At 33.4% G+C, this 14,699-nt stretch overlaps 3 protein-coding genes across 3 annotated transcripts; 1 reads left to right on the top strand and 2 right to left on the bottom strand.

The window, feature by feature from the left end:
* Positions 1 to 362: 362 nt before the first annotated feature.
* TRIADDRAFT_58858 (uncharacterized protein) lies at positions 363 to 1,627 on the bottom strand (the record flags this gene model as incomplete). The annotated part of the gene is made up of 6 exons (XM_002114858.1): positions 363 to 466; positions 587 to 639; positions 722 to 809; positions 951 to 1,057; positions 1,280 to 1,334; positions 1,483 to 1,627. 6 exons carry the CDS (start codon positions 1,625 to 1,627, stop codon positions 363 to 365), a joined length of 552 nt encoding a protein of 183 aa, XP_002114894.1.
* A 2,613-nt stretch (positions 1,628 to 4,240) lies between these two features.
* On the top strand, positions 4,241 to 8,456 carry TRIADDRAFT_64137 (uncharacterized protein; the record flags this gene model as incomplete). Its single annotated transcript, XM_002115038.1, has 13 exons — positions 4,241 to 4,393; positions 4,542 to 4,623; positions 4,741 to 4,836; positions 5,591 to 5,700; positions 6,137 to 6,220; positions 6,350 to 6,397; positions 6,534 to 6,591; positions 6,666 to 6,743; positions 6,827 to 6,979; positions 7,089 to 7,210; positions 7,371 to 7,423; positions 7,536 to 7,602; positions 8,376 to 8,456. The coding sequence occupies 13 exons, from the start codon at positions 4,241 to 4,243 to the stop codon at positions 8,454 to 8,456; spliced, it is 1,185 nt and encodes a 394-aa protein (XP_002115074.1).
* A 458-nt stretch (positions 8,457 to 8,914) lies between these two features.
* Positions 8,915 to 14,301, bottom strand: TRIADDRAFT_58856 (uncharacterized protein; the record flags this gene model as incomplete). Its single annotated transcript, XM_002114857.1, has 25 exons — positions 8,915 to 9,125; positions 9,181 to 9,614; positions 9,696 to 9,760; positions 9,845 to 9,881; positions 9,963 to 10,021; positions 10,153 to 10,197; positions 10,266 to 10,317; positions 10,394 to 10,741; positions 10,844 to 10,915; positions 10,998 to 11,075; positions 11,138 to 11,185; positions 11,259 to 11,321; positions 11,396 to 11,567; positions 11,659 to 11,732; positions 11,826 to 11,906; positions 12,002 to 12,080; positions 12,164 to 12,227; positions 12,329 to 12,446; positions 12,545 to 12,640; positions 12,724 to 12,783; positions 12,909 to 12,950; positions 13,397 to 13,513; positions 13,655 to 13,798; positions 13,958 to 14,047; positions 14,266 to 14,301. The coding sequence occupies 25 exons, from the start codon at positions 14,299 to 14,301 to the stop codon at positions 8,915 to 8,917; spliced, it is 2,685 nt and encodes an 894-aa protein (XP_002114893.1).
* Positions 14,302 to 14,699: the final 398 nt, after the last annotated feature.

The raw sequence follows: 14,699 nt of genomic DNA, 5'->3' as shown, positions 1-14,699 counted from the left end.
AATGAACTAATATTAGTTTAAAGTAACGTCATTGTCCATCCTATTTACAGGTTTATGAAGATTAATGAGGTAGCGATGATATTTCGTGAGCACTACTATACCGTTAAGATTTCAATTATTTCTGATAATTTTAAACACGAGGCATATATATATCTAGTAATTCATTCAAGAGCATATCCGAATAATTGATTACACTAGAAAATTATTTACACCTTAAATACCAATAAAGTTTTGACAGTTCAATTGATTTAATCTGGGACGGCATTACTTTGATAGTAACATATTGATGCCGTTAGCAACATAAGAATACTAAATACACATTAACGAAATGATGTAATGAATTGATTGAAAAATGAAATACATCAGTGCGGCTGGGGTACATGTCCATCTACATAAAAGTTTCGCGTTGCTTTGGGTAACGTTAGCACCATTCCTTCTAATTCTTTTGTTAAAGTAATTTGACATCCTATGTACAGATTATAAAACAGCAACAATACAGTCACTGGATGGGATTCTTATCTATAATAAATTTACACCACGGTAACAATTTATATTACAAAAGTTGTATTCTGCCTTTATCATTTACCTAGTCTTGATGTATGCGTCAATAGTGGAGCCATATCTAGTAAATCATCTTCCCTATTGGATGTATGGTTGGCAGTGTCGATTAATATGTCAATGATCGGCACGGATGCTTAAATGCTTATTGAAGTGAGCTTACTTTTCATCTGGTTCATTTAACTTGTCAAAATTTTCATCATCAACAACGACATGGCAGGTCGAGCATGCTAAAGAAGCTTCACAGGCACCTAAAATGCAAAGTTAATATTACGTATACACGTATAACGGCTACAAACCTATAGTATTCGATTGAATGAATGATACGTCAACATTTATTAGCTGATTATTGTAAGTCCATGAATCATCCATCAATTACTCAATTTATGCACCTTCCAGCTCAATACCATATCGGTGAGCTAAGTATAAAATGTTATCACCAATTTTTCCTTGAATCGGTTTCTTTTCTCCATCTCGAGTGATAAAGGTGACATTTACGCTAAGGAGAGATTTCAAGACATGAGTAATTTAGATGTCACTGCAGTATACGTATTATCAATCAATGAATTTATAGTAAGTGGATAGTCCTCATCATGCGATAGTTGATCTTTGACTGAGTTGAATGTCATGAAAGTGTCCGGTTATCATTCTCATCCTCAGCAACCATATCGCTATCATTGGGTGTAGAAAAATTGCAGTCACACAAGACTGGTAAACTTACATTTCATCTGGAGATGTTGGATCTTGCATTTCGTATTCGCCATGTAAGAGTGGAGCTGATCATCATCAATCGATAGGAAGAATGTTGAAAAACAAGACAAAAAGCTTACTACGAGATATTCTATTACGCGATGTAGTAGTGATGGTTGCAAAGAATGCATGAAGATGTCGCTAGCATCAATCGAGATGGATATTATTTCCTACCGTTTGTGTTAATCCAACGACCTTTCTGCCTGCCATTGAGGCTATTCCATTGCAATACAAGAAGTCTGTGGTAAGATCGCGTTGTTAAACGGTATAACTGAGCTATAAGAGAGCTACTACTGCATAATGAGGCAAGTTTAGCCATTGCAATTCCGCGATTCAGCTGAGTAAGAAGCTGCAAGTTTCAAGTCAAATGATGCACTACTGGTGTTGCAACAGTGCTTGAAACCCATACACCACACATTGATAGTACTATCGATTGACCATAGTCTCGCAGCCTTAGAAATATTCTGTCCTTCTGTAGGCCAGCATGCGAATACTATACGTAGAGTATAGCGAATTACTGTGTACTGTACAGTACTATAGAACACTGCATAGCGGGATCCTCCCAGAGTGATTTGTACTGTATCGTGTTCGCTTTGTACTGTACTGTACAGTGTACACAAGTGTACAGTACAGTACAGCATTTGACCCCATGCTGTACAGTGTACAGTGTACAGTACACTTGTACACCAGTTGCTGCAATGGAGTGGAAAGGCAAGCCGAACCCGATCCAATTATTGATTTTCGAAGCAGAAATGAGTGCAATCGCTATACAAACACTGTGTTAGGACAGAAATTGTTCAAGCCGAATGCCAAGTTGGAGTATGCAGTGCACTGTGCAGGACACTGCAGTGTAGACTGTACAATAAGTGTCCATAAGGCAGTACTAGAAGTCAGTATCAGCTTTGCAATTGGCTTTGCTTTGGTAAAAGCAAAGCTAGCTAACGGTAAATTGCATAATTGCCATGGCTAAGCTTGGCTCATTATGCAATAGTAGCTCTCTGATAGCTCACTTATACTGTACCTATACCGCCTAACAACGTAATTTTACGACGGACCTCATGTATTGCAATTGAATAGCTACAATGGCAGGCAGAAAGTTGACTAGGTGAACACAAACCGTTCTTCCAGTACGGTATAATGAACACGCAGGTTTTGCAACCCACAATGTGTTGAGATATGGTTGCGGACAACTTGCAGTGCATCGATCGGATGTTCTACAGTACAGTGCAGTACTGTAAACTGTATACTGAGTTATGCAGCGTGATCCTTTCGTTTCAGAGAAATCAACACTAATGTTTTGCGACATTTTGAGAACGAAACTTATCAAAATGGTTATGTGTGGAAAGAAGAAGCTCTCATAAGCATGCCTGAGTAATTTATTTTTTTTTGTAGACTACAGTACGATACCACCTAATTAGGATAATCAATTTCTTATCTCTGTCCAATCGATGATTGCTACGTAAGCACATGGTTCAGGTCTTTGTTGGCATGGAATGTACAGTACAATAGATGTTCCACTTAACTTATTGATTCCACTTCTACCATCAACTGCTAGACATGAATGAATTCTTTATACTATACTGTATATTTATAGGACATTTTTGTTTTGTTTTGAACTCCAGGTGCTCAATATACAAATATTATGTCAGTACCATAAAATCTCTCTGCTTCTCCAAACTTACAACGACTAGATCAGCTACCACTAAATCACCAAATGTGATGATGGATATAGAGTACTGTTAGCGGTAACGATAAGGTCTCTAGCTCTCACTCGTGATATACGAATATATGATCATTTATATCACACTGGTATTCTTTTGATTGGCCTGAGAAAAAGTTGAACTTTACAGCAATCATCCATTGGCCAGAGAAAAGTTGATCATCCTAAGGAAAGATTATGCTGTATGATCATCAGGAAGTATCGTTTACTTTATACTGCAAACCCCACCGTCGACTGACCGTCAATATTGAGTGGAATTAATAACAATATTCCAACATACTGCAATCATGATTATTCAGAATGCAAACCTTAAGTAACTCATAAAAGAAAATCAATCAATATTATAATATCGATATCGTATAGATGAGTAGATTGCACAAAATTGCATTATTTTCCTTTTAAACGGCCCTTTTGAGTCCATGCTTCTCACCTACTGTCTATAAAATCGGGCCCGGCTGTCCATTTTACCAGAATCCCTTTCTCCGTGCGATGTACCTACAAATACACAACACTGTGTACAGTATGTACTAACTACTCCACTAGTGATGATGATATACAGTACTGTACATCATACCAGACTTTCATGTTCTGATGCAAATAATGCACGGAAGTTGTACAGTAAGTACTATACAGAATGTTTAGTTATTCAAATTTTGAATTATTCTAATAACAACCATTCAATATCCAGATTATTCATTTATAGATTGCATGAAATTACATCATCAGACCATTCGTCAATGCAATGTTGAATCCAATTATTCTTTGAATGGATCCACGCATTGTAACGCCTTCAACATTGCTAATCCTACCTTCCATTTCCAAGTTTGAATTGAATAACGACAGCATGGAATGCATTGGTTTGCAACCTATCTGACTTGATACCACTGCTTATGATATCACCTATGTTGAAATATCAGTTACTTCTACTGATGTTTCAATAAAAATGTTTTAGGTAAAGATTTCAAGTCAATCCTTGAATCTTCGTCAATGTTTTAGCGGAAGATTTTGAGGATACTTTGCTGTATCAAGCAAATTGCCTTTAGTGTAGTAAAGTACTATAGACTACAGTAGATTGTACTGTAGACAAACGTCCGCAGTTTATATATAAAGGCAAACCTTCATTTGACGTCGGCGCATTGCACCGCTGACACTCCCAACACTTTAAGCAATAAATAAATTAATCAAAAACAACAATATCTGTATTGGAGAATCATGGCTGAAAATACTGATCGTTTTGACAGTTTCTCTACTGTTAGTATTCACACTGGTCAAGATACCCGCGATGAGCTCTACAACTGCCGTAGCGGTATCCCTCCCATCTATTTATCAACGATTTTCCGCTATCCAGAGGCTGGCAAAGGCTTGGTGAGATCATGGACCTAATTGATCAATCGCGATTTAGGACATGAATCAATCATCTCCTTACATCCATATTTTAATTTATGCAGTATTCTATTTGCAATAGTTTACAACACTGTCAATGATTATCATTACCTTAACTGTTGTATCCTAGAATTATGTTTATTCTCGCGATTTAAACCCAAATCGAGCTGCTCTTGAATCTGCTATAGCCAAGTTGGAAGATGGCAAGTACTGTAAGTAGTCAACTGAATCATCTTGGATTGGTATTCGTTTTTGCATAACTTGATTCTTATGACACTGCGATCTATCATAACATCAGCTAAGCTGAATTTTCGTTGAAAATGATTTAGGTAATGCTTTCAGCTCTGGAACTGCTGCTATATCGGCTTTGGGATATCTCATCAAGGCGGGTGATCATGTCATCTGCCCTTTTGATGTCTATGGAGGTATGCGTCCACATTGCTTTTTCAAAAGTTACCTATACTTTACTACTCTAAGCAGTTACAAGTCAATTATTTACTATTACTCAAGTCTGTCATATAAAATACTCCAGTTAAACTGAGGTAGACGGTATTGTTACTCTCGTCTATTGCCTACAATGATAGAACTCAATATTTGTATAGCACAATCAAACCATTTCGTTCAGGAACGACGCTAAATTGAAAATACTTGATTCACCTACTTCAACACCTTGCGAGAATAGCATTGAAATCTTGTTATGATTAACATAAGGCTTACTCTATACTGATAATATGCTAAAATTACGATGTAGAATTCAATTTACCGTTTCACCTTGATGATCAAAAGATTTAGGAATAACTTAATTTGCCACCTTCTTGTAATACATATGTGACAAAACCATAACACTTTTAGATGTGATATTTGATTGACAAAAATAATGTTAGTTATGAAAATTTTACGCCAAATATTCTATATCAAATGCATGCATATGACATTACTGCTGACTCAACAAAAAGTCTTCTTAATTATAATTGTGTGCGTAAAATTATTCATTCTAATTTCAGTGTAGTTTGCACTGTAGAAGTTCACTTCGCACTGCAGATACCCTATCATTGATTGATATCATCGGTCATAGAAACACGACACGGCGAATAATTATAATTATGATTTTTATACGCTGTATTGTAGAAGATAGATTTAATGACTAGTATTTAATTAATTAATTTATCTACCTTTCAGGTACTTCTAATTTCTGGAAAAACGTTGCCAACAGATTTAATATCGAAGTAAGCTTCATCGATACTGCAGATATGGAAACTCTGGAAAAGACTTTCAAAAGCAATACTAAGGTTAACGCTATATTCTTAGATGATATTAGTTTGCAGGTTGATAATATTTTATCTAAATATAGCTGATTACTTTGTGAATCTATGTCAATTTCTTTTCAATTGCACTAATTTACAGTGAACACATTAATTTATAGTACTATGGTTAAAATATATACCGGGAATACATACGAGAATTGTACGATAGCTAATGTCTATTGTATATGCATGACCTGTGTTACAAACTTAATTAATTCTCTTTAGAATTAGCAGTCCAATACGATAAATAATTAATCTTGATGTAATTTACTTCTTGATCTATTGGTTCTGTTAATACTGCAGCAACATTAATCTGTACGATCTAGGTCTATTAGCGCATAAGTTATTGCCCGAGTTGCTGTTGATATTTTATGCATTATTGAGTTATTGCTGTTCTAAAGATTAAGATTGGTGTTTGCAGATATTATGGTTGGAAACACCGACAAATCCATGCTTACGAGTCACTGATCTTGAAGGGGCCGTAAAGATCGCTCGTAAACACAAGGTAAAACAATGATTCGTATTGATTGTAATGTATCAGAACGTTCTTTAAGTTAATGATAGCTCAGTCTGAGAATGGATTGTAAACAAATTAATAGCTGACCTAGGATACGTTTCTACGGTGAAATTATAGGATATTCTCATCGTTGCAGATAATACGTTTGCGACACCATACTTTCAGGTACAATCTTGTTTAATTAAAATACTATTGTACTACTTTACCAGTCTAAGCATATTATTTTTATAAACATTGCTAGATGTAGTATTAATGCGGCTTTGAGTAAGCTTTATTTTTAAAATTTTGACACCTTTTGCAGCGACCACTGTCCTATGGTATTGATATGGTATTGCATTCTCTATCCAAATATATAAATGGTTTGTAATATATTTTATAGATACAATCGATAGTAGATTTTACAGATGGCTTCTATGTATTTACTATACGTTAGGTCATTCTGATGTCATTATGGGGGCAATAGTCAGCAACAGCGAAGATATCTACCGCAAATTGGAGTCTATACAAATCAGTAAGATGCTTTAGCTAGCTTAGTTACTCATTGTTAAGCTGGAATAGTTATCTCATTTTAAATTCTATGATATTTTTTGATAGATGTTGGTAGTATACCAAGTCCTTTCGATTGCTTCTTGGTAAATCGTGGCCTAAAGACGTTATCTGTACGTATGGAGCGCCACCAAAAAAATGCACTGGCGATAGCCAAATACCTTGAGCAATCGCCATATGCGAGAAATGTAAAGTATCTTGGTATGTGTTATAGAAATTATAGCTGCTACATTATGGATGTCTCAGACCTTTTGTACGCTAGCATTAGAATGGATTGTATCCAGTAATCAATACGAAAAATCCATTACAGGCTTGCCATCTCATCCTCAACATGAACTTGCAAAAAAGCAAATGAAAGGTTTTAGCGGAATGGTCTCATTCGTTATTAATGGAACTGTTGAACAGGCTAAGAAATTTCTACAAAGTTTGAAGGTATTCGCTCGTATTAATGAAGTTAATGTAGATGAAAAATTATTGCTTTTAACTGTCTTTTGAATCAAGTAGGAGAGCAATTACATTGAGTTCAATGTTCAATTTATACTTGAAAGTAAATACACATATATTCCAATAAAGTTACCATATCTATCATTAGGTGATTTTATTAACTGTCAGCCTAGGTGGTGTTGAATCAGTAGCAGAATTAACGTAAGTTAATATCCATGTTATATTCTCTTAATATTCTGTATTGGTACTAAATAACACTGTACATACCAACAACGAATCGAATTTTACTAATATTTTCTATTGCCTGCTTTAGTCCCCTTATGACTCGTGAGAATGTGGATCAAGCTGAACTTGATAAATTGGAAATTTATGAAACATTTGTAAGTATTCGATTTTGTTTAGTATAAAAGAGAAAAGTAATGCTACAAATTGAATACATATTACAGTGTTAATTTGCTGTACTATACTCAGAATGTACTCCTTAGTAATAAGGCGTTCCTTATCAAAGGCTTTAAGATTGTGAGCTCGTTTAAATTTTTATTTAGAAAGTAACTTATTATTTCAAGGCACATGTGTATAGTCGTATACCGAAGCTATAACGCGATAGCATCTCAAGATGCAATCAGTTATAATTTTTACAAGTATCAGTTTATTGATGTGCAATGTGATTGTATTGCATTTGGCTCACATATCCATTAATGTAGCTTATTCTTTCGGATGCAGCAAGTTGTTTTTCGTTGTCATAATTACTTTTTAATCATGAATTATCGTCGAATTGCCCAAATCTACTAAGCGCTGTGCGATTTTGAGGAAAGTGTTTCGTGCCGTTAGAGAAATTTGCAGCTAGTCCTGTTATAACTCAGTACTTCAGCACGATTAATTTAATTCAAATTTACGCTTGCATAACGCCAATTTTTAATACAAATATCGCCACTTGCAACTGAAAATAGCCCCAGATTTATTATTAAAGCGGTATACATTCTGCATCATTCAAATGGCTATATGGTAGTAATATTATCACGCTACAAACATTCAATTTAATTACAGGTTAAATTGATATGTTGTATACTAATTATATAGAACTTGATTGAAATTGACTGTTATAATCATACAATATTAAAGTTATAATACAAAAATTAATCAACTTCTTTAGATTCGACTTTCCGTCGGCATTGAAGATACAGCGGATTTGCTACATGATATTGAGCAAGCTTTACATGAAGCTTTGGCTTAAACTTATACATACCACCGAAAGATTATCACCCAGTGTATTCGTAAATATGAATTAAATTAATTGCGTATACACCGTAATGGACTATTATTATTTGGAGGTATTAGAATTGTGCTAATTCGTAACAGCATACTACATACAGTGAGTAGTTTAATTCTCAGAGTAAAAATTATTGTTAAATTATTCGTCCAGAACAAGAGCATTACTTCTTGACATAATCTTGATTGTATGGTAATGCAGGGTTCAAGCTTCAATATTCTTAGCATATATTCCATAACATTATTAACATGAACCAATATGTAAGACCTTTATAATCTACTTCTATCCTAGTAGATAGGATGTCTAAGATGTTAGCAATACATGGGTTAGCTTTTGAGGATTAACTATTTTTAGATTTCATGATTTACTGGCCATCAATTTTACAATAATAACACGATAATAAAATGTTCATTAAAACCAAATCAAGATATCGCTAATGATGCTTTGATGGCTTTTTGCAATTCTAAGTCTTCCGTTTCCTCTTGTTGTTTTCGCTCACTTTCTAAACGTTTGCTATCTTTTTTCGCCCAATCTAACTGATCCGCTTCTGAAAAAGTACTGAACTGTGTCGGTGTATTCCCAAAATTAGCATACGTCGGATCTACATTATCTAGGTTACGGCTAATTACTTGCCTGTGGGGCAGATGACGATGAACTTGACGTAAAGGCGTTACTGAAAGCGTCAAACCCTGCACTGTTATTATTTCCAGTGTCGCTAGTAGACTTGGGTGCGAACGGATCATTTGAAGAAAGCGCACTACCGCTAGACTTGCTTGCAAATGGATCATCATTGGAGAAAAAAGCCCCAAACGGGTCATCTTGCTTGCTTTTACCTTTAACTTTTGGTGGAGGTGGTCGAGGAGGTGGAGACTTTTTGCTTGTATTATCATTGCTACCACTAGCGAAAAGATCATCAGATTTCTTGGTATCAAATGGATCTAAGTTATTAATGTTACTGGTAGCAGTAATGTTCGTTTGAAATGGATCATCTCCAAAGGCAGTGAAGGCAGTACTGCTGTTAGCTTGATTTTGGCTTTCGAAGGCCTTATCGGTTGACTTACTACCTTCAAAATCTGCAAACGCATCAAATTTATCAAATCCAGTCGTAGTGGATGTTTTTGCCTGTAAAATGAAATTTCTTTATATGAGTTTGAACTGCCAAGTTGTTCACATTATTTGACCAATATAACCGGAGAGACTCACGTTTTTGTCACCAAATGGATCTGAGTCGTTCAAAGTTTTAGATTTGAAGGCATCATCAGTGTTACCTATTAAGCGATTACAAATACAACTTAATTCATTTAGTATTCACTGAAATAATAGCATAAATATGAGAATTAATCAATTAATACTTGAGATCGGTTCACTGAAGGGATCTGCAGCCGTTTCCTATTGCATACAAATACAGTAATAGAAGGATGACATACATATCTTTAATTGATATGTTACAGTAGAATTCAAAATTCTTACCGAGAACGGATCACCCTCCGCGAATGGGTCGGCTAATACATCATCAGTCTTGAATGGATCTACAAAATACAAGATATCAAAACAATGAGATTATAAAAGTTACACACTGTAATTACGTTATAGATCTATAAAAGATTTATAAGCTTATCGTGCAAATTTGCAACATTGATGAATCGATATAAAATTTTACCAGATGCAAAAGGATCTTGGGTGCTAAACGGATCTATATCATCCGCTAAAAGAAAATAATTGATTAATAAGATAGCAATCGTTATGCAGAAATTGAATTTTCTATCGTCTTACCACTATCGACATTATTCTTAGCGGTATCAGTATTGCTAATCGCTTGGTTATTCTTTAAAATTCAATTATGTATAAGCCATCAAGCAATAAAAAAAATCTTCAACATATAATCAAATGTAAGAATCTACCTGATTTTCAAAATCTGCCTTAAAATCGCCGAAAGCGTCGGAAGAAAATGTATTGTTATTATCAAAATTAGCCTTAAATGCATTCTGATCTGATTTGGTAGAGAACGCATCTGATGAAAATGCATTGTTATTGAATTTTGTTTCAAAAGCATCAGAAGAAAAGTTGTTTGTGCTAGTAGACTTATTATCCAAAGTTTCACTAGGAAATTCTGTTAAAGATACAGCACTATCGATACTAGCAGTAGTGTTGAAATCCAACTCTATTTCATTACTTTCACCACCATATCGTTTAATACTTTCAATTAGTTCTGTTTTAGCATCAGCGGATGACTGCGATTTATTAGTCAACTAAAATAATGGAGAACGACAAATAAAATGAAAATTATGTACCAAGATACCGGATAAAATCAAGATATACGAGATTATAGTATATCTTTTCATAAAGTTTACCACTTTAATTTCGGCATTGATATCCTTGATTTCTTTTACAAGACTGTCTAACTTATTTCGAGCATTTTCAATCTAGTGTGATAAATATCGTACGTAGTGTACTACTTAAATATACGTTAGAAAAAAGATGTTTAGTACAATGCTTCAGTTTTACCTCTGCATCTAGTCTAGATTCAGTATTACGCAAATTATTTAATTCTGATCGAGCTCTCGCCAGCTCTTCTTCTTGTTCCTACGTCACAGTTATATTAGTAAATGATTTTCATTTCTACAAAATATGATGGTAAAACTTACTTTGACCGTTTTGTCTTGCATCTGCAATTGCTGTTTCATTTTTGTTATCTAGTAAACAAATTATTATAAGTTTCTAACAATTTCTTAATGATTCGTTAGTAGCTATATTAAATCATTGTACCTCTAGTTGTTCCTTTTCGTATTTTTCGCAAATATCTTTAACGATATTTTCCTGCTTAATTTTCTATATTATATTTACAGCGAAGAATATCAATCATTAAGCGTGTTATTTTTAAAATAGGCTCAAATTTTACTTACTTTAGCTTCTAAATCAGCAAGCTCCTTTTGGATTTCTTCTTTTCTAGCTGCTAATTCAACACATTCTACGCTTAATTTTTGAGATTCAGTCGTAAAATCTTCAATCTGAGTAGTAATTTGCCTAATTGAACTCTCCGTATCTCCAATTTCTTTCTGTAATTTCGTTTTATCGCTAATGAGAGATTATAAAATCATAAATTTTATGATGCTTTTAATCTCTCCGATTATAATTTATTCCGTTCTTTATCCAATATTATACTGACCTTATAAGCTGTTGGATATTTCGATTCAGTGAATCAAATTCCTTAAAAGCAGACGAATCAAACGCCGATGCAGGCTGTCGGAATTAGATTTAGTGATTTATTAGTATCCGGCTCCATCAAAAATATCACATAAGCATAAAATATATGATAGTACTTTGTGATTGTACCTTTTCGACCGATTTATCAAGTCTCATTGACGGAGGTACCATATTTGCTGAAAGCGTTAGGGGTAGTTCGATGCCGTTTATCTACGTGCGTTATATTCATAGATTTGAAAGGCATATATAACTAAAGTAACTAATATAACGATAGTAAATCAAAAAAATCTTCGTTGCAACTTTACCTTTTGTTGTATTAGGTATAAAGCTAATGCAAATTGTTCACTATTTAGTTTCCCGGTATGATTGATATCACACAAATTCCTAACAATGGGATAATTATAATAAGATAATTTTCTCTTCCGTGACTATTTGTAATCAAAGAATAATCAAAGAAAAGTTCTTACCAGATGCTACCTAAAACCTGCTGAGAAAGGCCAGACATGAGAAAGACATCGCGAACATCTTCCGCTAAAGGATCAAATGAATAGCATACAATAAGACACGTTTACAATTTGCGTGCATAAGAAAAGAATAGCAACATCTTTGTTCCTTCATTAGAATGTTTCTACCTTTAAGTTCACTAGTTATATCTGGATTTATATTTCGGAAATATTCATCATATTTCTCCTTATCGCTCTTGCTTACAACCCAGTCTACTGTAGAATTGTCTGTGGTTGCAATTTTTCCCTAATTATATATGAACAGAATATGTTTATGATATTAATTTTCTACAAATTATTACCATGACAGGACTTTAAGAAATTGCATAGCTAGAATTTTAGTACATGATGGCTGCTTCGTTTAGATGGAGGTATAAGTTCTTGTGGTAATCGTTTGGGAATTGGTTTATCTTTCACCGCATTCGAAATAAAATACATAGCCTATAATTGTATATAATTTTTAAATATTTTATTTTATTATATAAAGTATTCAGTTAGAATATTATACGCATATTATTACTTACCAAAATAAATTCTTCTTTATCTAAAGTACCATCTTTTTCAAAATCGCACGTATCCCATATCTACAAACAAGATTAAAGAATAAAAAATAGTAGTATTAACAGCAGGCTAGAATTTATCTTATGCAAGAACTAGGGATTATAGAATAAATTACATAATATAATAAAAGATATATTATTGAACTGACCAGACTTAAAGTATCCTGTGGAAGTTTAGATTTTAAAAAAATCTATAAGAGAGAATTAAGAAAAAATACCGATGAGAGAATGAATGTTTTATAAATATGAGACCTTATTGTTACGATAGCTATTTCATTTTTAATATATTACAAACTCATTGACGATCAGATAATTAATGCAATTTATCTGTTTTCATTACTGGTTTTATTTGTTCTCCAGTTAAGCGGGTGTTGACAGGGTTTAGATTCTAGTTAGAATTAATATTTTTTAAAATAATTATCAAACATTAGTGAAATGTGGTACAAAACATAAATTTAAAAAGTAGTAAAACATTACACCGTACATCAAATATTTGATTATATTTTGTTTGGTCTTCTTTCTGCAATCACATATGTCAATAGAAAAGAAGATAGGATATGAGTATAGTCAATACCTTGATTATTTCAATTCAATCTTAGATAATCAAAACATAGTAAATATAGCATTTAAGGCTAACACTTATTCCCCAAGATATATTATCCAAGGAACCAGACAATGCTTTTCGATTTAAACCAATACCAGGTACAGTAGGGTTGGTACAATTACTGTACTGATTATAAAAAGTAGGATTATCCTATAGTATTTGAGCATAAATCAAGAAGATTATAAAATAATGATGCTATAGTTTGGTTTGTTTTGATGTTTAAATTTCTATTGTTAGCAGAATCTATTAATTAAATACGCGTGTTAAAATTTATATTTATGAAATACGTACTAAATCGGGTGGCGGAGCTGGAAAATTTACATTAGAAAGTGAAAAATCTCGACCGCACTGAGCTAATGCAATGAGCTTAAGTACAATACAGAAAGATTTCTTATTTAGGTAACCATCTTTTGAGGAATCGCCAAGTTCCCATATCTAATGAGGATATTCAAATAAGATAATAAATGGTATTGTCATTGTCTATCACATAATTTAATAAGAGAGAGAGCTATACATAACGAAATAATATGAGTTCAACCAAATTCCTTGCTTTGCTCTTACAGTTAAACAGAGTGAATATAAAGTATAATTTACCTGATGTAAGACAGACTCCTTTAAGTTAGATTTTTTTAATGTTGGCACCAAATCGACGGCAGCAATCTTGCCAGTGCCATTAGGATCCATCTTACAAAGAGTATAAAATGTATTCGTTACAAGCCATGGCATGCTAATAGAATTTGTCTAATTTTATTAGTCTCGATTTGTTAAGCAATTTATAGCTACACACATAAAGGTTGTGATCTTTGAAACTGAATAAATATTTTGTTATGTTAATCTGTGAGCTGAGTTGAAGATTGCAAACAGTAAATAGCACTAATATAGGATTTACAATTTTATCTTACCTGTCTGTAATAATTTTCGTATACAGAAGCGTTCATCCCAGCCAGCTAAATTGAATTGGTAGAAATTAATAATTAAAAAACATTAATTCCATCATGGCTACCAAGTAAAACAAATTCATTTAACACGGAATTACTGCAAAATATTAGTAGTATATAGTAAGCTATTAGCTTTTTATCAATATATTAGTAATATTAGACTTTAATTAAGATGGAAAGCAAATTGAAAATTTAGCAACATAGTGCCTTACGATTTCATTTGAACAGCGAAAAGTGTTACATCATGTATACGAAGCTAACAATCCACGTTGCGTTTATTGGATGCAATAGCTGTATTAGGGTAGATATTTTTCTGCGGTGCACGAAAAAGTAAGCAATGACTAGTCGGATTTTTGTGGAATGATCATTTGTGTATAATGTTATGCAGGTATTACAGT

This window comes from Trichoplax adhaerens, genomic scaffold, assembly GCF_000150275.1.
Source record: "Trichoplax adhaerens TRIADscaffold_9 genomic scaffold, whole genome shotgun sequence".
Lineage (NCBI taxonomy): Eukaryota > Metazoa > Placozoa > Uniplacotomia > Trichoplacea > Trichoplacidae > Trichoplax > Trichoplax adhaerens.
This window is presented reverse-complemented; position numbering and strand designations above follow the sequence as displayed.